This window comes from Muscardinus avellanarius (assembly GCF_963383645.1).
Source record: "Muscardinus avellanarius genome assembly, chromosome: 3".
Classification (NCBI taxonomy): domain Eukaryota; kingdom Metazoa; phylum Chordata; class Mammalia; order Rodentia; family Gliridae; genus Muscardinus; species Muscardinus avellanarius.
In genome coordinates, this window is record NC_137788.1 from 20,447,215 (window position 1) to 20,469,394 (window position 22,180).

The 22,180-nt window shown below is 44.6% G+C and overlaps 1 protein-coding gene across 1 annotated transcript in view; it reads right to left on the reverse strand.

Moving 5' to 3' along the window:
- The window catches only part of AUNIP (aurora kinase A and ninein interacting protein), a gene marked incomplete at both ends in the record, with an annotated part of 30,238 nt that extends 8,995 nt beyond the window's left edge, over positions 1 to 21,243 (reverse strand). The window contains one exon of the mRNA XM_080691040.1: positions 21,166 to 21,243. Coding sequence (XP_080547166.1) covers positions 21,166 to 21,243 — 78 coding nt within the window. The remainder of the gene's footprint in view (positions 1 to 21,165) is intronic.
- Between the last annotated feature and the right edge of the window lie 937 nt (positions 21,244 to 22,180).

Genomic DNA, 22,180 nt, shown 5'->3' on the forward strand with positions numbered 1-22,180 from the left:
TTGGCACCGGGGATTGAACTCAGAAGCACACTGCCTCCAAGCTATACTCCTAGCCTGCCCACCCCACCTTTTTTTAAAAACTGAATTACTGAGGCTGGACTTGAACCTGTGATCCTCCTATTTCAGCTCCCAAGTCCTGGGATTTCAGACTTGCATCACCATACTCAGCTTGTTTTTATTGTAATAGTATTACTGAGCTCTAATTCATATACCATAAACTTCAGTATGTTTTGTTCTTTTTTAGTAAATTCACAAGCTATGTAAACATCACCTCATCTAATTTTAGAACATTTTTCATTATCCCTAAAAGAACCCCTACCGGGTTGTCTTTAGCAGTCATTCTTTATTCCCACCCACCACATGCCCAGGAAACCCGAGACCTGCCTTTTGTTTCTACAGATTTGCCTCTTCTGGACCTTTCATGTATCCTGCAATATCTGATCTCTTGTGGCTGCCTTCTGTCACTGAACCTACTGATTTGGAGGGGCATCTATTTTATGGCATGTATTTGTACTTCGCTGCCTTTTTCTTGCTAACTAATATTTCATTGTGCAGATACACCACTTAGTTTACCTATTCTTCAGCTAATGGACACAGGGTTGTTCCCACTTTTAGCTACTATGAGAAATGCTGCTAAGAATACTAATGTCCACGTTTTTGTGCAGATGTTTTCCCATCTCTGAGGTATATATCTATCTCTGAGGTATATATCTATAATTTCTGGGTCATGTGGTAACTATGTTTAACATTTGAGGAACTGGCCATTTGTACATATTCTTTACAAAAGTGTCTATTCAAATCCTTTGCTCCTTCTTTAACTAGGTTGTCAATTTTGATTAATTCCAATTTAACTATGTTTCTTTTTTTGGTTGTACTTGTGTCTAGCTAATAAACCACCTTCTAACCCAAGGTTATAAATATTTACCAGGCTTGGTGGCGCACACTTGTAATCTCAGCATTTGGGAGGCAGAGACAGGAGGATCGTGGTTTGCGGAAAGTCTCAGCTACTTAGTGAAGCCCTTCACAACTTAGTGAGACCCTGTTTCAAAATAAAAATACAAAATAGGGCAGGGGGTGTAGCTCGGAGGTCGAATGCCCCTGGGTTCCATTCCCAGACCCGCAAAAAAAAAAAAAAAAAAAAAAAAAAAAAAAAAAAATTACCCCTATGTCTTGTCAGAAGTTTTATATTTTATTTTTGTGGAGGGGCATAATGGGGATTGAACCTCTGAGCCACAACCCCAGCCTAATTTTTTTTTTTTTGGGGGGGGGTATGGGGATGGAACCCAGGGGCATTCAACCTCCAAACTATACCCCCTGCCCTATTTTTTATTCTTCATTTTGAAACAGTCTCACTAAGTTGCAGAGGGCCTCACTAAGTAGCTGAGGCTGTCCAAAAAACACGATCCTCCTGTCTCCGCCTCTGGAATGCTGGGATTACAAGCATGCGCCACCACGCCTGGCAACTCCAGCCTAATATTTTATTCTTTTTTTTTTTTTTTTTTTTTTTGCTGTGGGTCTGGGGATGGAACCCAGAGGCATTTGACCTCCGAGCTATACCCCTGCCCAATTTTTTTTTTTTTTTTTTTGGTGATACTGGGGTTCCTGGAAGCCCTTCTACTTCTGGGCTACACTTCCAGACCTATTTTGTATTTTTATTTATTTGGAAACAGGGTCTCTTAAGCCAGTGAGGCTGACAACGAACCTGCGCGATCCTCCTGTCTCTGCCTCTCAAGCACGGGGATTATAAGCATGTGCCACCACGCTCGGCCTGCCCAATTTTTTTATTCTTTATTTTGAAACAGGGTCTCACTAAGTTGTGAAGGGCCTCACTAAGTAGTTGAGGCTGTCCTCGAACAGTGATTCTCCAGTCTCAACCTCCCAAATGCTGGGATTACAAGCGTGCTCCACCACGCCCAGCTTATTCTTTAATTTTGAAACAGGGTCTCACTAAGTTGCAGAGGGCCTAAGTATCTGGGGCTGGCTACAAACCCTGATCCTCCTGTCCCAGCCTCCCAAGTACTGGAATTAATAAGCGTTCCCCACCACACCAAGTTTCATGCCCTATTTCAAGTTGTAGTGTGTGTGTGTGTGTGTGTGTGTGTGTGTGTGTTTGGTGGTACTGGCGTTCCTGGAAGCCCTTCTTCCTCCGGGCTACACTCCCAGACCTATTTTATATTTTTGAAACAGGGTCTCTTACGCCAGCGCGGCTGGCTTCGAACCTGCGCGATCCTCCTGTCTCCGCCTCCCAAGTGCGGGGATTACAAGCGTGCGCCACCACGCCCGGCTTATGAGGCTGGTTTTGAACCTGCGCGATCCTCCTGTCTCAGCCTCCCAAGCGCAGGGATTACAAGCATGCGCCACCACGCCCAGCTCTAATCTGAGTTTTAAGGGTCCAGGTACAGTTTTGTCCATGGTCCAAACACCCTCGTTGTCTGTTCCAGTTGCTGACTTAACTTGAGAGCGGTGAATCCAGTGGTGTTTTCCTTCCACTTTCACTGCGGCTGGGGTGCTCAAGATGATAGTGTGTGGTCCTTCCCATCTCGGTTCCAGTGAGGCTGGATTGTGTCTTTTTATCCAGACCAGGTCACCTGGTGGCGCAGCTGGGGTGCTGGGTTGGCCTGTACTTGTCTCCTGTCATATGGCTCTCACCAGGTGGTGGGTGTGCTCTCTTGACTTTTTGGAGAGCCTGTAAGGATCTTAAGAGGTTATAGTTACCAAGCAATGCAAGATGTTCTGTTCCCAATTTAGGCAAGATAGGGGGAGGTCTTCCAAACAATATTTTAAATGGGTGACTCCTTTGACATAGGGGGTACATCTTGCCTGTAACAGTGCAAATGGAAGGAGGCTCACCCAATTTTCACCAGTTTCTAATTTTAATTTAGTTAAAGTCTCTGAGAGTTCTATTCATTCTTTCTACCTGACCTGAGCTCTGAGGCCTGTATACACAGTGTAATTTCCAATCAATGTGAAGTGCCCTAGCCAATAATTGAGTTATTTCGGCGGTAAACGTCGGGCCATTGTCGGACCCCACAACCTTGGGTAGGTCGAATCAGGGAATGATCTCATTGAGGAGCTTTCTGACTACTTCTTTCGCTTTTTCTGTCCTAGTAGGATATGCTTCTGCCCATCCAGAAAAAGTGTCCACCATTACCAGGAGGTATTTATATACCCCCGGGGCTGCTGCAATCTCAGTAAAGTCTATTTCCCAATGTTCACCAGGTTCCAGGCCTCTGAACTGCGGGCCTAGAGGCTCTTTGGCTGGAGCTCTGGGGTTTACCTGGGCACAATGCTGGCACCTTTCAGTTAGCCTCTTTACCACTTTAGATAGTCCTGGAATGTAGTATTCCTTTCTTAGAAGTTCAGCCAATTTTGTACTTCCTAGGTGTGTACTACAATGGGTTTGTCAGCAATCTGTCGTCCTAGGGCTCTGGGGAGAAAAAGTCTGGCATCTGGTAAGTAACCCCATCCTTGTGTATTATATTTTCCCTTAAGCTTACTCAGTTCGGCTTTTTCTTCTTAGTATACACTGGCTATGGGGGCAAGAAATTGTTAGGTATAAAAGCCAGAACTTCAAGCAGCCCTACTGGTCTTAAGGCAATCTCTCTGGCGGTCTTATCCACAAAGTTGTTTCCTTTTGCTGTCTCCATCTCATCCGATTGATGTCCTTTACAGTGTATGACAGCAATTGCTGTAGGATGTCAAATGGCAGCTAGAAGATCAAGAATTTCTTGTGCATTTTTGACGGCTTTTCCTCCGGCTGTCAACAGTCCCCTCTCTTGATAGATGGCTCCGTGGACATGTGCAGTAGCAAAAGTGTATTTACTGTCCGTAAAAATGTTGACCCGCTTTCCCTTAGCCCATCTGAGAGCAGTGTCAAGGAGACTAGCTCAGCTTTCTGTGCTGAAGTTCCACAGCTTAGGGCTTGTGCCCAGATCACCTCTGACTGTGTGACTACTGCGGCCCGCGCGTACCTGACACCATCCTGGACAAAGTTGCTTCCATCCGTGTACAGGTTGGCATCTGGGTCCTCTGAGGGGATGTCCATTAGGCCTGGTCGGAGGGACTCCAGAGTGGTCAACACCTCGTTGCAGTCATGTGCTGGTTCTTCAGAGGGCAGTAGGGTAGCGGGGTTTAAAACAGTAGTTCTAGCCGGGCGTGATGGCGCATGCTTGTAATCCTAGCATTCGGGAGGCTGAGACCTGGAGGATCGCAGTTCGCAGACAGCCTCAGCTACTTAGTGAGGCTCTTTGCAACTCAGTGAGACCCGGTTTCAAAATAAAGAATAATAAAAAAAATAGGGCAGGGGGTATAGCTCTGAGGTCAAATGCCCCTGGGTTCCATCCCCAGACCCACAAAAAAATAAATAAAAAATAAAAAAATAAAACAGTAGTTCTCATGAACTCAATGCGAGGGGGATCCAACAGCAGCATTTGGTAGTGTATTATGCAGGCGTTGGACAGCCATCGCTCTGGCGGACTTCTTAGCAATGCCTCAAGATTACGATGAGACAACACCTGAAGGTTTTGTCCAAAAGTCAATCTAGCTGCCTCTTTGACCAGCATCGTGGCAGCCACTATAGTTCTTAAGCACCCAGGCCATCCAGCTGCCACGGGGTCAAGCTTTTTGGAAAGGTAAGCTACTGGCCGCTTCCAAGGTCCAGAGTCTGAGTTAAAACTTCCTTAGGATTCTGCCACAAACAGCTGAAAGGGTTTATCTAGGTTTGGCAGGGCTAATGCCAGGCCGATTGAAGAGAGCGTTTAAGTTCCTTAAATGCAGTCTCTTCCTTTTCAGTCCAAACCAAAGGCAAGTAGCCTCCTCCAGTTGCCGAACATAATGGCTTAGCTATTTCAGCAAATCTGGGTATCCACAACCGGCAGTATCCAACTGCACCCAAGAATTCTTGCACCTGTCATTCTGTTTTAGGGATTTTCTGGACTGCCTGGACTCATTTACTGGACAGAGTCTGCTTTCCCTCCTTCAGATTGTATCCCAAGTAGGTTACCTTGGTTTGACAAAGCTGCGCCTTTTTAGCAGAGACCCGATATCCCAGCTGACCTAGAGTGTGCAGGAGGTCCCGTATTACTCCCTCACATGCTTCGTGTGTCTCGGCTGTCAGCAGAAGATCATCCACGTACTGCAAGAGGGTCACTTGGGAATGCCTTGAAACAATAGTCTTTCAAATCCTCGCTTAAGGCTGCATCAAACAAGGTGGGGGAATTTTTGAAACCTTGTGGTAACAGTCCAGGTTAACTGACCTGTTTCCCCTTTTTCTGTATCTGTCCATTCAAAGGCAAAAATGGGCTGACTTTGGGGCAAGAGGGGCATGGCAAAGAAAGTATCTCGGAGGTCAAGCACAATATAAATACAATGTCCAGGTTTCAGAAGACTGAGTAGTGTATAAGGGTTTGGGACTGTGGGATGAATTGTTTCTACTCTTTTATTAACTTCCCTTAAGTCTTGGACTGGCCTAAAGTCCTCAGTTCCCGGCTTCTGGACCAGTAAGAGTATATTCCAAGCTGATTTACATGGAACAAGAATCCCTGCTTTCTTTAGTCTTTTAATATGTTTAGCAATGCCTCGGGGAGCCTTTTGAGACATAGGGTACTGTTTTACTCTCACTGGTGTGGCTGAGCTGAGCAGCCGAACCACTATGGGAGGCTGGTGCTTGGCCAGTCCTGGAGGGTTGTTTTCTGCCTATACAACAGGAATTTATTTTATTAGTATGTCAAGTAATGGAGTATACGCTGTCCTTTGGCCTATGGGCTCTGGATCGAGGCAATATTCTTCACTAAGGGGCACTGTGAGAGATAACACGTGGTGCCACGGCCTTGCTTCCCTTGGAGTCTGCGGTGTCCCTGCACGCATGACGTGGCACAAAACCTCAAGGAGAAAAAGCCCTGAGGGAGCGTGGTCCCTGGTCAGACTACTCCTTGCTCTTAGATGTTCCTTCATAGCTATTTTCTTTTGGTAATGATTCTATTAACTTTCCACACAAATGGCTCCAGTGATGTAAAACAAGGTCCCATAAAATCAGGACTGTGGGAGAAAATATGTCTGGGCCCTTAGACTCCCCCTGCCTTGCTCCAAGCTATAGTAAAATCTAGTCAGAGCTTAGGTGTGTGCAAGCCTTCAGGCAGGGAGTGATTACAATGCAGAGTTCCTCTCTATCTTTGCCTTTGATTCTAATCATTAACCTATAGTAAAAGCCTTAAGAGTCAACTAAGGCCATTATTCCTAAAACTACAAGAAAGGCAACCGGTGCCTCAGTTTACTTCCTCTCCTCTGGGATCCGGCCTGGGCAAAAGAAAGGTAAACTCTGTGTGCGGCTTCAAAGCACCCTCGTTGATGAGCAACCAATACTGCCCAATACAATGAAGCCGAGGGCCAGGTAGATTCTTGACCCTTACACTTAGTACGTGCACTGTCCGGAGACAAGGAGGCACCACTTGGCTAAGGAATAAGTATGTCAGAACAAAAGACAGATATAATAAGTATTCAGGTATAAAGTTTTGATGGTTATAAAGAAAGGAAATCTTGTAAGAATAAGAAAGCGTTTTGTATGAAGTAAGTTTTATCCTAAGATTGACCCAAATGGGAAAGAAAGGACCAGGATAAAAATCAGAGGGCCAAAGCAAGTTGCAGAATGTTTGCAGTATGTTTATTTGCATATGTGATGAAGATAGATTATTAAAAGAGTAGGTTTCTAATAAGCCTACCCCTTGTGTATTCCCAAGAGGAAAGTGCTCAGCAGCAGGAGAGTACTATGGATAGTAGAGGCTAGAGGAGTACATCTGACAATTAAATCTAAAGACTCCAAAGTCTGCAATAATATTTATCAGAGAATAGTTACAGGAATCAACTCGCCTGTGTCTTCTTGTCATGTTGTTTTTTGGGCCCTGTCTGCTAAAATGTATTGTGAGTGTTGTCTCATAGGATTGAAGCTTTCAGACAGATGGTGTTACAGACAGAACCTGACAGACATCTATCGCAGCCCTCTGGATCGTCATAGACATACATGGCATGGACCCATCTGATTTCCCCATGCCAACTACATGTATGAATGTTACCCTAAAGCTGGGACCCCCAACTTCGTCCCCATCCAGCTCAAAGACTAGACAGAGGAGGACATGGACAAAGCCTAAGGAACAGAAGGTTCCGAAAGGGTTAAAGGAGATTCTAAAGGCCGAATTCTCCAAAAACTCTGGGTGTGACTCCTGTCCTTTTAGGAATTTGCCCTCTAAGGCCACCCATCTGCAAGGCCAAGGGGCTGGTCTTTATCACAAGACCAGTGCTGTTATAGGTCTTCCTTTTGTTTTGTTTACATGTCCTTCACTATTGTTCTTTGGTGTTTACACTTTTCTACTAGGAATCTCACTGGAGAAGGATATAAGAATCTTGATTTTGGAAAATAAACTTTGTCAGTTGCACGAGAGGCAATTGTCCGGGTCCATCATTTCAGGTCTCTCCCTCCCAAGTCCCAGAGAGGAATCTCCACATTTAGGACGGAGAACAGGGACTTGAAGGAGTTTTATTTGATAAGGGGGAGAAATCACTGAGGAGAAAGCCGCTCCAGAACTAAGCCAAATCCTTGCCCACCTTCCAAGAAAGGAACATCAACCATAAAAGGCCTGTCCTGAGAATCCACTGCCTCTCTCTCTTTTTTTTTTTTTTTTTGGCGGTACTGGGTTTCCTGGAAGCCCTTCTACCTCCGGGCTACACTCCCAGACCTATTTTTACATTTTTATTTGGAAACAGGGTCTCCTAAGCCAGCGCACACGGCTGGCTTCGAACCTGCGCGATCCTCCTGTCTCTGCCTCCCAAGCGTGGGGATTACAAGCGTGCGCCACCACGCCCGGCAATCCATTGCCTATCTAAGATGAAACATTGGTGCCGGCGCCTAGGGAGGGGGCCTGCCAAAATTGGTCCCTGCCCTTATATGTGGAGGGCTCTGGGGATCGGGTCCTGTAGAGGGATCAGGCTGGGTTTCAGAATTAGATTGCCCTCTCCCCTTCTCCTCTTTTGTTCGGAGGAGTTCCCATGCTGGTGCATATGTTGGGGGCCTCTGTGGGCACAGGAGGATCTCTGGATTGGAGTTAGGCAAGACCGGTGCTGGGTTTTCCTGCAGCGAACCTATGAAAGAAGAAGACCTGCGCCTCCTTGTTGAGACTGTAATGTTAGTTAGGAGGGCCTAGTGTTTTGGGTCTGAGTGTGCTGTTTTTGGAGGGGACTTCCCCGAAGGGCCAATGCCTCCACTGTGTCTCAGGCCCACCCTTCCTCCGGCACGGGGAGGAAGGGCCAGTTCAGAATGTGGGAGACCAATCCCTTATGTGCATTCTCCTGGACGAACTGTCTTTTCTTCCCCTTTCAACCCAGGGGTGGGGGTATGTTTTCTTTTTAGAATTAAATCCAATTGCTTTTAATTTTAACTTCTTCTACACCACATTCAACAAATACAAGACAATCCAAACTAACACAATACCCAAGCACAAAATAAACCAAAAATAAAACAGAAACAATGCAGATGCCTTAGACACACCAATATCACACAGACTTAATATCCAACATTAAACATCTGAATGTTACTAAGGTGCAAGTAGCTAAACAGAAACCTAACCTAGTCCGGACCACAAAATGTTTCTGACCCAAAAGTTTCTGACCAGAGTCCTCAACTGTCGTCACAGTCGTGGACGTGGGCTGGGAGTTCTGCCGCGTCCCGCCTCCACAAGTCCCCAAACCAGAAAATACAGATGTCAGAAACTTAACTGACTCCTTCCGGAGTCCACCGGCAGCCAGAAAGTGGACCAAATACGAAAAAAAAAAAAATTTGGGCCACTGTCGACCAATTCCCTTGGAACCCGGAAACTGAATCCGGCCGACAGGTGGGGAACTCTATCTCGCTGGGGCCTCCAAATGTTGTGGCTTAACCGTGCGAGACAGAAGCTCCAGAGCCAATCGATTTCGTACAGGTCACTTTATTGCAGGTTCGAACCTGGACCCAAGCGCATCTGGCACAGCAGAGTTAGCAAGGGCCCCGATTCTAGTAAGGGGGCTTTCTTATATAGTACTATTTTGCAAAGTCATTCTTATTACATCAGCTGAAACATTTTTACATTTACAACCTTAAAGCTACAAGGCACACAGATGTTTGGAGAGATAGTGAGGGTATGTGAGCGGGGTCTCTTATCTAGAATATATTTGCCTGGATACCAGGGTGTGCCTGGGTCATGAGTAACTGCTTTCTTCTAATCTCTCACAGAAACGGCTGCAGTTTCCCACCTGAGTTGTCTTTTAACTTCTTGAAGGTTTACTAAGAGAGGCAAATAGTTTTTAACTGACTTATACTAATATTAAAGCATTTTAATCAAAATATTTTATTAATCACACCATTTCAATTTATAACCACACAGCACACCCACTATTATTATAATGCCTAAATATTTAATGAAAATTATAAAACACAAAAACACATCATGACAGTCCCTGAGATTATAGGTATATAACACTGTGCCCAGCCCCTTAGGGAATTTTATTCTTTATTTTGAAGCAGGGTCTCACTGAGTTGCAAAGGGCTTCACTAAAAAAATAGCTGAGGCTGGCTGAGAATCGTGATCCTCCTGTCTCAGTCTCCTAAATGCTAGGATTACAAGCATGTGCCACTACGCCCAGCTTTTTGGGGAATTTTAATGTATGAGTTTAAAACCAGTAGGCATGGCCAGGTGTGGTGGCACACGCTTGTAATCCCAGCGCTGAGACAGGAGGATCACACAGCTTCAAAGCCAGCCTCAACTACTTAGTGAGGCTCTCAGCAACTTAGACCCTGTTTCCAAATAAAGTATAAAATAGGTCTGGGAGTATAGCCCGGAGGTAGAAAAACCCCTGGGTTCCATCCCCAGTACAATAAATAAATAAATAAATAAATAAATAAATAAATAAATACATACATACATACATACAAGCCAGTAAGCATGAGTTTCAGGAGTTAACCTAGTGACTGAAAAGCCACTGTATCTGCACAGCTCATGTCGGGTATGAGAGTCAGCAGAGCCAGCCAGAAAGGCTCCATCTAGTGTTCCCAGAGGGAAGTGGTCTCCAGAGAACAGTTATATAAGGCAGGAATCTGGTTTGGGGATCCAGATTGAGGAACTGTGATGGTATGATGATACGTGTTTGGGAGTAGGAACAGAACTGCAAACTGTGTCAAGGGTCACTAAGTTCTGCTGGTATGAGAAAGTCAAACTTATAAATAACAATAAGTGCCAAAGCAACAAAAAGTATAAGTATACCCCACAATACTGATAAATATTAGTTAAATTACATTTATAGACCCCTATCTGTTTTATAATACAGACCAAATGGAGAATCAACTGCCAGAAACAGGTTAACATTTACCTTGGAAAGGTCTAAGGGTCCTAGACAGCCATGATAAGACTGCTGGATTCCTGAGAGCAGCCTGTTCCTCCAAGGTAAGTGTTCCAGTGTCTCTTGGCCCTAGCCCTCCTGCACGTTTACTAGTTGAACTTTGCCTCCCAAACTCTGCATGTATGCAGTAGCATCCTTACCTCACTCTCTCCCCTCAAGAATGAATAAAAGCTGTGGACAATTGTCCAGCAGGGCATTCTCCTCACAGTGAGGTCCCTTTAAATCTGCTCTGTGTCTGTCATTCTTTTTCCTCAGGTGCGCGCAAGACGGTCACCAAAAAGTGGGCCTGAACAGGGACACTTGAAATGAGGGCGGGGAAAAGGAGCCAAGGAAACTGAAGATAATCTAAAGTGCTTGGGAGCTCCACATTGGATATGTAAGTAGAGAAGGATTCGACTATCCTCAGAACTTAGAAGGTTAGGGTAAAAATGGGGTGAACTTTATCAGCACAGCAGAGAGAGTATCTAGGAATACTCCAACCCCTCCTAAAAGTACCAAGTGCCAAAGTCAGCAAGGAGCAGCTGCTCAAAATATTGCAAAGAGGGCTAGAAATACTTGGTTTCCAGAAAGAGGCACCCTACATACAGAAAAATGGGATAAAGTAACTAACTGCCTGAAAAGGGCACAACACAGAGGAAAAAAGACCCAGTGCAAAGAATAGTCATTGGGGCCTGTTCTATGGGGCTTTGACTCAGACAATGAGATATCTGCTACCCTCCAACTGCCACAACTGCTGTCTCTGCCTCCACTGGTGCTACCACCTTCTTCAGCAGGACCTCCTTCAGAGGCAGGAAGAGCAGCAGCCAGCATTGGCAGAGGCTCTTAGGTGGGTTGTGTTAGAGGGATTTTAACATTACCAGTGCACAGACAGGATGGTACTCTTTACCCCTGTAGATTATGGTACGCATAAAGAGGTCAGAAAGAGTATTAGAAAAAACAGAGCTTCCAGCCTTTATATCAGAAGGTCAGTTATAGCCTTAGGGACGTGCCACTCCAAATTTGGCAAAGATAAAAACCTGTTGTCTACCTTAGGGAACAGGAGATGAGGCCCAGCCCCAGACCCAAAAACAGTAGAGACCTGCTTGGGAGGCTTTCCATTCACAACTTTGCTACAGCCCCTGCTGGGAGTGAAGCACAGGCCAGACCCTCCCCGCAGCATTAGACTGGGTTCTCATACAGGGCCACTGTCCTTATAAAATTCCTATAGGAGCATTTGGACTTCTCCCTGCAGGGATGGTCAAGATAATAATGGACAATCTAGTCTAAATGCAAAAGGACTACTGTCATTCCTGGGGTCATGGACAATGATTATAAAGGAGAGATACAAGTGCTAATGACAAGAAAGGGAATACATAGTATTGAAGCTGGCACAAAAATTGCTCAACTCCTTGTCCTGCCCTATTGGGTTCCACATACAGCTAAACAGGAGACAGAAGGTGGATTTGGTTCTACTGGTCAAAACCTTATATTCTAGACACAAAAAACAGCATGAGATCGCCCATTAAGGTTTATTTATTTACTTATTTTTGCAGTACTGGGGTACTGGATCCCAAGGGCATTCTACCTCCAAGCTACACCCCCAGCCCTACTATTTTTTATTCTTTATTTTGAAACAAGGTCTCATTGAGTTGCAAAGGGCCTCACTAAGGAGCTGAGGCTGTCTGCGAACCATGATCCTCCTGTCTCAGCCTCCCAAATGCTGGGATTACAAGTGTGCGCCACCACACCCGGCTCCATTGAAAATTTTTATAAATAAAAAACCTTTGTGAGCTTAGTAGACACAGGGGCTGGTTACTATAATAAGTAAAAAACAAAGGCCCCCACCTGGCCTTTACAGATGTCATCTTCCTGATTGTCAGGTATTGGAAAATGCAATCAGCTATGGCAAAGTACTGATATCCTTGGTGATCAGGGACCTGAATCCCAGACAGCTGTCTTACAGCCTTGCGTGGCACCTAGAAACATCAATTTGTGGGGAAGAGACCTACTCTCCCAATGAGGAATATCTCTACAACACGTTTTTCCTAAAGGCCTCTATTTCCTCTACTATGTTTAAAGTGGAAAACTGATACTTCCATATGGGTAGAGCAGTGGCCCCTAAGAGGGGACAAAGTAAAACAAACCTATTTGCTTATTCAGGACCAAATTATATGCTGGTCACACTGAACTCTCAGTGAGCTCTTGGAATCCCCCCGACCCCGGTGTGTGTGGTACTGGAGATGGAACCCAGGGGCCATCTACCTCTGGGCTATACTCCCAGACCTATTTTATATTTTTATTTGGAAACAGGGTCTCACTAAGATACTGAGAGCCTAAGTAGCTAAGGCTGGCTTCGAACCCATGCGATCTTCCTGTCTTAGCCTCCCAAGTACTGGGATTACAAACGTGTGCTATGACATTATTCTTAGCGATGCTGGCAGGTATCGCCTGCTAGGTAGGCCCTGGGGTAAATGCTGAGGTGCACTGAACATTTGTAATGGAACTTCCCTTTATGGGAACCTGTTACATGGCATGACCCCCATATTTAACAATGGAACCACTTGGGTGGGAGAGGTAGAAATGCCAGAAGAAATTTCAAATGATGATCAGTATCTATCCCAAAATTCATCTCAGCAAGCTTTGTCTTTTTGGGCCATTGCACTTTCACTGTGTAGCGGCTTGTAGCTCTTGCTGTTAACCACCTGAAAGTCAGGTGTGGCTGCATCTTAACACTAACAAAAACAAGACTGCCTTTATCTCAGCGAGCAGTTACCTACATGGTCACCAAAGTACAAATTTGCAGAGACCACACATGCTGTTGTGTGCAGAACAGCTTGATGTTCATCTTGAAATTGTAGAAGTAAACTGAGAAAGCTCTAGGAAAAATAACTAGCATTCATAATTTTACTGTCACATATTAGGGGCCTCACTCCTGGCTCCATGATAGACATAATGGTACACTGTCAGTCTCTTCTAGTTATTCCTCAGATCTAAGTGTGTATAGGAACAATTCCATTCTCTGGGGTGATGGAGGTCTGTCCCTACCCCAGCCTCAGTTACAGTGGGGACTAAAGCAATTCACTATTTGGAGACTCGGCTCTGTCTGGTATAATTTGAAAATCTAGACTGCCAGCACTTATCATTCTTTCAGTACAATTAAATTACAATTTCATGACCCAAATCTAACTCATTCTATACAAGTTTGTACCCCTTATCTTTATGCTTTTCTTAAGGGAAACCTTAACATTACTCAAGAAAACTTCCTTTTTCATATTATCTGTAATAGTCATGCATACATGGCTTGCTTAAACACTCTCACTAACTTTTTGTACTCAATATTAACTATGTGCCGTAAGCCTTATGCTTACACACCTGTACATATGACAGCTAAATGGGAAGATTCGAGGTATTATTATTATTATTATTATTATTATTATTATTATTATTTTGGTACTGGGGATGGAACCCAGGGGCATTCTACTACTACACCCCCAACCCTATTTTAAATTATTTATTTTTGTGGTTCTGGGGGTGGAACCCAGGGACTTTTCTACCTCGGGGCTATACTCCCAGACCTATTTGGAAACAGGGTCTCACTAAGTTGCTGAGAGCCTAAGTAGCTGAGGCTGGCTTCGAACCTGCGTGACCTTCCTGTCTCAGCCTCCCAAGCACTGGGATTACAAGAATGAGCCACCACACCCAGCTTATTCTTTATTCTGAAATAGGGTCTCACTGATTTGCAAAGGTCCTCACTAAGTAGTAGCTGAGGCTATCCTCGAACCATGATCCTCCTGTCTCAGCCTCCCAAATGCTGGATTACAAGCATGCGCCACCACGCCCCACACCTCATCTCTTCTTACAGAGGTCTTTAGTATCAGGACCAAATGTTCTGTGGCCTCCCTCATAGCTTTTATTGTGGCTTCCATCATTATTTTAGCCACAGCAGCTATTAGTCAGGCCACTCACACTACAACTTATGTAAATAATGCCATGAAAAATGTTACCATGACACTTAATACTCAACATATTAATCAAAAAATATACTCTAGATTACAACTTCTGGAAACAGGCACTACTTGGTTAGGTGACCAGGTTGAGGCTATAAAAATAAGGCTCTTACCTATGATTGGAGGTTTTCACACATTTGTGTGACTTCTCATCTGTGAAAAAGTGTGCAACATAATTGGGGGGAAAAAAAATTAGCCAGGGGTGGTGGCGCATGCTTGCAATCCCAGCATTTGGGAGGCTGAGACAGGAGGATCACAGTTTACAGCCAGCCTCAGCTACTTAGTAAGACATAGCCTAATTTTAGAAACAATATCAGCAATCCAGCAACGTGATAAGGACACTGACTGGTATGAACATTTTTCAAGGACCTTACAATGGCTTAACCCTAAATTTGGGCTTCACCCCGTTTGGGGGACTTTGCCATTTCTGTATTACTAATAGTTTTATGCTTGCTTTGTGCAGTCTGAAGATGCCTCTTCTCCCAAGCCTTAAACTGGCAGCAACATCTGCATTAGGTTTGGCTGGTAGAACAATTTCATTTTTAACTTTGTGTGTGTGTGGTCCTGGGGATGTACCTCAGGGGCACTGTACCTCCAAACTACATCCCCAGCCCTATTTTTTAGTCTTTTTTTTTTTTTTTTTTTTTTTTAATGGTCTGAGTTGTGAAGTGTCTCGCTAAGTAGCTGAAGCTGTCCATGAACCACGATCCTCCGGTCTTCACCTCCCAAATGCTGGGTTTACAAGCATGTGACACCATACCCGGCTTAGAAGAACAATTTCTTAAAAAATAAAAATAAGAAAAAAAAAAGAAGCTGAGCATGATGGTGGACACTTGTAATCCCAGTACTTGGAAGGCTGAAACAGGAAGATCACAGTTCAGTGACTCTCTACAATTGTTCTGTGGCCTGCTCAGTTGAGGCCCTTCACAACTTAATGAGACCTTGTTGCGAAATAAAGAATAAAAAGTAGGGCTGGGGGTAGCTTGGAGGTAGAATGTCCCTGAGTTCCATTCCATCCCCAGTACCGCAAAAAAAAAAAAAAAAAAAAAGAAAAGAAAAGAAAAGAAAAGAAAAGAAAAGGTGGGGATGGGGAGATGTGAAGAATGCGACTGACAAAAACAGGTTAACATTTGCCTTGGGAAGATCTGAGTCATGGAAAGCCACGATTAGACTGATGGACTCACTGAAAGCAGCCTGTTCTTCCAAGGTAAACGTTCTCCAAGGGTTTCCTGCTTGTCAAACATTGTCTCAAGGATCTTCTGCACATCCTCAGTGGTTTTATTGCTGACCACTATCTCAAAGACTATAATTTTCTGTGACCTACTCAGTTAAACTTTAACCCCTAGCACTCCTGCATATTCACTAGTTAAACTTTGCCCACCAAACTCTGCACAGTAGCATCCTTGCCTCAACTTCCCCACTCAAGAATGAATTAAAGCCAGGCGTGGTGGCACATGCTTGTAATCCCCCGCGCTTGCGAGCGGAGACAGGAGGATCACCAGCCTTGCTGGCTTAAGAGACCCTGTTTCCAAATAAAAAGTATAAAATAGGTCTGGGAGTGTAGCCCTGAGGTAGAAGGGTTTCCAGGAACCCCAGTACCACAAAAAAAAAAAAAAAAAAAAGAATTGGAAAAAAAAAAAAAAACAGGCGTGGTGGCGCACGCTTGTAATCCCAGCATTCAGGAGGCTAAGACCAGAGGATCTCTGTTCGCAGACAGCCTCAGCTACTTAGTGAGGCCCTCTGCAACTCAGTGAGACCCGGTTTCAAAATAAAGAATAAAAGCCAGGCGTGGTGGCACACGCTTGTAATCCCTGCGCTTGGGAGGCGGAGACTTGCTGGTTTAAGAGACCCTGTTTCCAAATAAAATACAAAATAAATAAATAAATAGGTCTGTGAATGTAGCCTGGAGGTAGAAGAGTTCCATCCCCAGTACCACCAAAGAATAAAAAATAGGACTAGGGTGTAGACTGGAGGTCGAATGTTCCTGGGTTCCATCCCCAGACCCAGAAAAAAAAAAAAAAAGCAGGGCCTTTGCCTAAGACTGAGGTCCCCTGGTCTGCCCCTCTAAATCTGCTCTGTGTCTGCGTCATTCTTTTCCCTCAAGTGCACAGTAGGATGGTCACCAACAGACCATAATAGTGCAACTTTCTTGGACTTCAGTATTTTTTAAGCCTTTTCAATCTCAATGAAATAAACCTTTTTTTCTCAATTTTTAAAGAAATCATTTTATGCCAGGTGTGACAGCACATGCCTGTTATACCAGTACTTAGGAGGCTGAGACAAGAAGACAACAAGTTCAAGGCCAGCCTAAACAACTTGGTAAGACCCTCAACAGCTTAGTAAAACCCTGTTTCAAAACAAAAAAAATAAAATGTAATCCCAGCATTTGGGAGGCTGAGACAGGAGGATTGCATAGGTTCGAAGCCAGCCTCAGCTACTTAGTGAGGCCCTCTGCAACTTAGTGAGACCCTGTTTCAAAATAAAGAATAAAAAATAGGGCAGGGGTGTAGCTTGAAGGTCGAATGCTCCTGGGTTCCATTCCCAGACCCACACACCAAAAATATGATTAAATAAATAAATAAATAAATAATTTTTAAAAATGGGGCAAGAAGTATAGCTCAGAGGTGGAATGTCCCTGGGTTCAATTCCCAGTACCAAAAAAAATTTTTTTAAAAGGAATCAATTTCAGTATCAAAAGGGGTGGCAAGGGTTGTTAAATATACATTTTAATAAAGTCTGGGGATTGAACTCAGAAGCATTCTACCTTAAGCTACACCCTCCAGCTTTGGAACAGGGTCTTGCTAGGTTGACAACTCTCACTACCTGCTGAGACTTTCCTTGAACTTGTGATCTTCCTGTCTCAGCTTCCAAAGTACTGGGATTACAGGCATGCACCACCACATCCAGCTCCTTATGCATTTTAAACACATGTATACAAGGATCCCAAGCTGAGATGTACTTGGTTTGAAGAACAACAAAGAAGCCAGGATGGCTGGACCGAAGTGAACTAGATGAGATCTACAAGGCACAGGAGTATATGCATGGCTAGATGGTGCTCAGGGGCCTTGAAAAAGATTCTGGTCTTTCTGAGGAGATGGAATTAAATTTAACAGGGAGCAGATAATGCTTTGGCTCAGGTAGCAGTGGTGGAGGTAGGGAGAAAGGTAAGATTCTAAACACAATTGAAGGCAGAGTCCAGAGAATCTGCTAACAGACTGAACGTTAGTAAAGTTGGTGAGTACCAGGGTGGCATTTGATGTTCTACCAAGGTGCCTAGCAACCACCGTAACTCAGGCAAGCTTTCTGGCATCTTCATGTTTCCATTTCTTAGTTATTTCCATTTTTCCTTCTCTGCTACTTATTTCAAAGACAAGAAACTAAACTGTCTTATAGGTAGAGAATAAATATAAATTACTTTTAATTAATTATGGCATTTAAAGTATAATACTAAGATAGCAAATATACCATTTTCGGCTCTAAATCTTTTTACCTTTAATGTATAGAAAAACCTCTGTTAGAAATATTTTTCGGGCCGGGCGTGGTGGCGCACGCTTGTAATCCCCACGCTTGGGAGGCAGAGACAGGAGGATCGCGCAGGTTCGAAGCTAGCCGCGCGCGCTGGCTTAGGAGACCCTGTTTCCAAATAAAAATGTAAAAAAAAATAGGTCTGGGAGTGTAGCCCGGAGATAGAAGGGCTTCCAGGAACCCCAGTACCACCAAAAAAAAAAAAAAAAGGTCTGGAGGTGTAGCTTAGAGGTAGAATGCCCCTGGGTTGTTCCATCCCCAGTGCAAGGGGGGGGGGGGCTGAAAGTAAAAAGAAGACAGTCATGGTGGCGCACACTGTAATCCCAGTACTTGGGAGGTTGAGACAGGAGGATCGCTGAGACAGAAGGTTCAAAGCCAGCCTCAGCTACTTAGTGAGGCCCTCCACAAATTACTGAGACCTTGTTTCAAAATAAAGAATAAAAAAGATAGGGCTGGGGGTATAGCTTGGAGGTAGAATGCCCCTGGGTTCAATCCCCAGTACTAGGAAAAAAAAAATAGAAAGTAAAAAGAATGAAGTAAAAGAAGACAGGAGGACCACAAGTTCAAGCACAGATTCAGCAATGTAGCAAGATTCAGTAACCTAGTGAAACCTTGTTTCAAAACAAAAACAAAAAAATTTAAAAAGGGCTGAGGGTATAGTTCAGATAGAATTACCCTGGTTTCAATCCTCAGTACCACACACAAAAAAGCAACTCTTTATGAATACATATTAAATGACCCATAAGGTATAATACATTTTTTTTAAAAGTTGCCAAACAATGCATAATATGCTTCTATTTGTAAGAAAGAAAAAAGAAGAGCCAGGTGTGGTGTGTGGGACATGCTTGGAATCCCAGTACTTGGGAAGCTGAGACAGGATGACAGGTTCTCAGCAGCCTTAGTAATTTAGTGAGGCCCTTTGCACTTAATGAGACCCTGTTTTAAAATAAAGAATAAAATAGAGCTGGGGGTATAGCTCAGAGGTAGAATGCCTCTAGGTTCCACAAAACAAAAAGAAAGAAAAAAGATGCATTTGCCTGTAGATGTATAGAATATCTTTGGAAAGACAGTGGGGGAAAATGGTTGGGAGTAAGAGAGATGTTCCACTGCATATACACTTAAATCATGTGCCAGGTGAATGTATTACCTATTTTAACAGTGTTCTTAAGTTAAAAAAAAAAAAAAAAACTTAAAGGGGCAGTGATCATTTGTTATATCTCAAAAAATTACCCTAGTTTTGCCAGGCCTGGTGGCGCATGTTTGTAATCCCCGCACTTGGGAGGCTGAGCCAGGAAGATCGCGCAGGTTCGAAGCCAGCCTCAGCTGGTTTAAGAGCCCCTGTTTCCAAATAAAATATAAAATAGGTTTGGGAGTGTGGCCCAGAGGTAGAAGGCCCCTGGGTTCCATCCTCAGTACCACAAAAAAAAAAAAAAAAAAAAAAAAACCTCGTTTTAAGATGCTTTTTGTTTTAACGGCCCTCAACTGATTTTTTGTGCATCAGGTGTAGCCACCACAGAAAAAATCCATTTATGGATTAGATGCTTATGTTAACCTTAGGTTAACCACCTGTTCTTTATACTATTGCTCAAACTATCCATATCCAACACCCCATTCAAATCCTAAATCCCTTTCTACCTGTTCAGTTAAATGTTCCTGGATAACTCCAAGTCATAGTAATCTTTCTGGCTCACAAAATCACGTTTCCCTTGAGACCATTTATCAGGACATACCATATTCTGCCTTTTCAACAATCAGAACTGGATTGAATTCCTGCTTAACTGAGTAAATTTCTTAATATACGCCTCAGTATTTTCATCTATAACACCAGGATAATGAAGACAGGTGTGATGCTTGTAATTCCAGCACTTGGAAGGCTGAGACGGGAGGATCAATCACAGGTTTGTGGCCAGCCTCAACTAGTTAGCAAGGCCCTCTGCAACTCAGACCCTGTTTCAAAATACAGAATAAAAAATAGGGCTGGAGGTGTAGCTCAGAAGTAGAATGCCCCAGGTTCAATCCTCAATACTGAAAACAAAACAAAAACACACAGGATGACAGGCTCTACTTCACTGAACTTCAGCGAGTGCATGCTATTGGTGAGTAACATCCCAGCAAAGTGCCTGACACTTATTAAATAGTCAGTAGGTTAGGTATTGTTAGTATCTATACAGCACTCTTCTTCACTCTTAAGACTGTAAACAACTTGACGGCAAAAATCCTGCCTTTAGAGCCAGGCGTGGTGGCGCATGCTTGTAATCCCAGCATTCGGGAGGCTAAGACAGGAGGATCACGGTTCGCAGACAGCCTCAGCTACTTAGTGAGGCCCTTTGCAACTCAGTGAGACCCGGTTTCAAAATAAAGAATTAAAAATAGGGCAGGGAAGTGTAGCTCAGAGATCGAATGCCCCTGGGTTCCATCCCCAGACCCGCAAAAAAAAAAAAAAAAAAAAAAAAAAAAAAATCCTGCCTTTAGTGTCTGTTCAAGTCTCAATTTTCCATGTGTTAAGTGAATATCACTATATACTGTACTATGTAGCCTACAGAATTGTACCGAAAAAGAGAACATATTTGAGACACTTAGCAATTTTAAACACCAACAAAACTCATATTTTTATTTTATTTATTTCTAAAGAGTATCTTGCTTAGGAGATGGACTTGGATGGTATTTCCAACCCCTCCTAAGTGGGTGAATCTGGGTTACTTCCTCAGTTTCCTTATTCCCAGTGAGAGAAAGGATGCATACAATGCGCGCTAAGTACGTAATACTGTATCTGGCATCCAGAGGACACTCAATAAATATCAGACCAAATTCCCTTCCCCTATTTTCCTTTTCCCCCCAAAGTGATTCGTCATGGGCAGATAGCCTGCAACCCGGCGAGTCGGGTAGAAACAGACGCTCAGGTGAAAATGTGCAAATCTGCTCATTGCACGCAACTCCAATACTTAGGCCTCTACTTCGTACCTTCTCGCAGCTGCACCAGCTCTGCGAGGTCCGTGCGATCGACACCACTCCCCGCAGACGCCCGCCCAACCTTGCTCTCCCCACACCTCCGCACCTCGCCGCCATCCCTCCACACCCCTCCACAGCCCGCTCCTCCCTCCTCAAACCCCCACGTCCAGCCTTTGGACCCCAATCCGACTCCCGGTTCCTTTCAGCATCCCAAACTCTACCTCCGTCGCCTCTGGGCCTCCAGGCCCGAGCCCGGCCGGCGCCCTCCGCCCAGCCCTCCACCCACCTGACCCTTCCGCCTCTTCAGCGCCGCGGCGTCCAGCCACACACCGCACGCCTCCGCCTCCGGGCGGCTCCGCCTCATGGCCGCTGAGGAGAGAGGGACGAGCGCCTCGCCACCGCCTCGCCACCGCCGCCTCCGCGACGTTCAGATCTCGCGCCAGCGCGGGGGGCGGGGCCACGCCGAGGCCGCTGGGGCGCTGGCTCCACCCCGGACGTGACGTAGGCCGCGCCCCGCCCCCTCGTCCGCCAACGCGCGTGCGCTGGCGCCGCAGGGGTCCGCAGCGAGCCTCTCCAGGCACCCTGGTTCTTTCAGATTCTCTTTCTCTAGAATATTCTGTTCAACATTGAGGGGTGAGCCGACTCCAGACGCCCGGCCAGGAACGCTCATCTTGGTGTTTGTTGAATTGCACTTTTTTTTGCCGTACTGGAGATAAAACCCAGGGGCATTCTACCTCCGACCTACACCCCCAGCCCCATTTTTTATTCTTTATTTTGAGATAGGGTCTCACTGAGTTGCAAAGGGCCTCCTCACTAAGTAGCTGATGATATCCTCGAACCGTGATCCTCCTGTCTCAGCCTCCCAAATGCTGGGATTACAAGTGTATGCCACCACGCCCGGCTTCACTTTTTTTTTTTTTTTTTTTTGACGGTTGTACTGGGGATTGGACCCGGGGCATTTACCTCCTATCCCCAGTACCTAAAATATATATATTTATTAATACATTACATATAATATATGTGCATATGTACATGGTTCCCTTAGAATACTGTAGCAGTGGAGTGATACTTGTTTGGATTTTTTCTTTTGTGTATGGGGGGAGCTACTAGGGATTGAACCCATTCTACTTCTGACCTACAAAAAAAAATTTTTTTTGTCCCCAGGCGTGGTAGAGCACACTTCGTAATCCCAACATTCGGGAAGCAGAGACCCGACGATCATGGTTCGCGAACAGCCTCAGCTCCTTAGGCCCTTCACAACTCAGTAAGACCCTGTTTCTAAAAATAAAAAGACTGAAAAA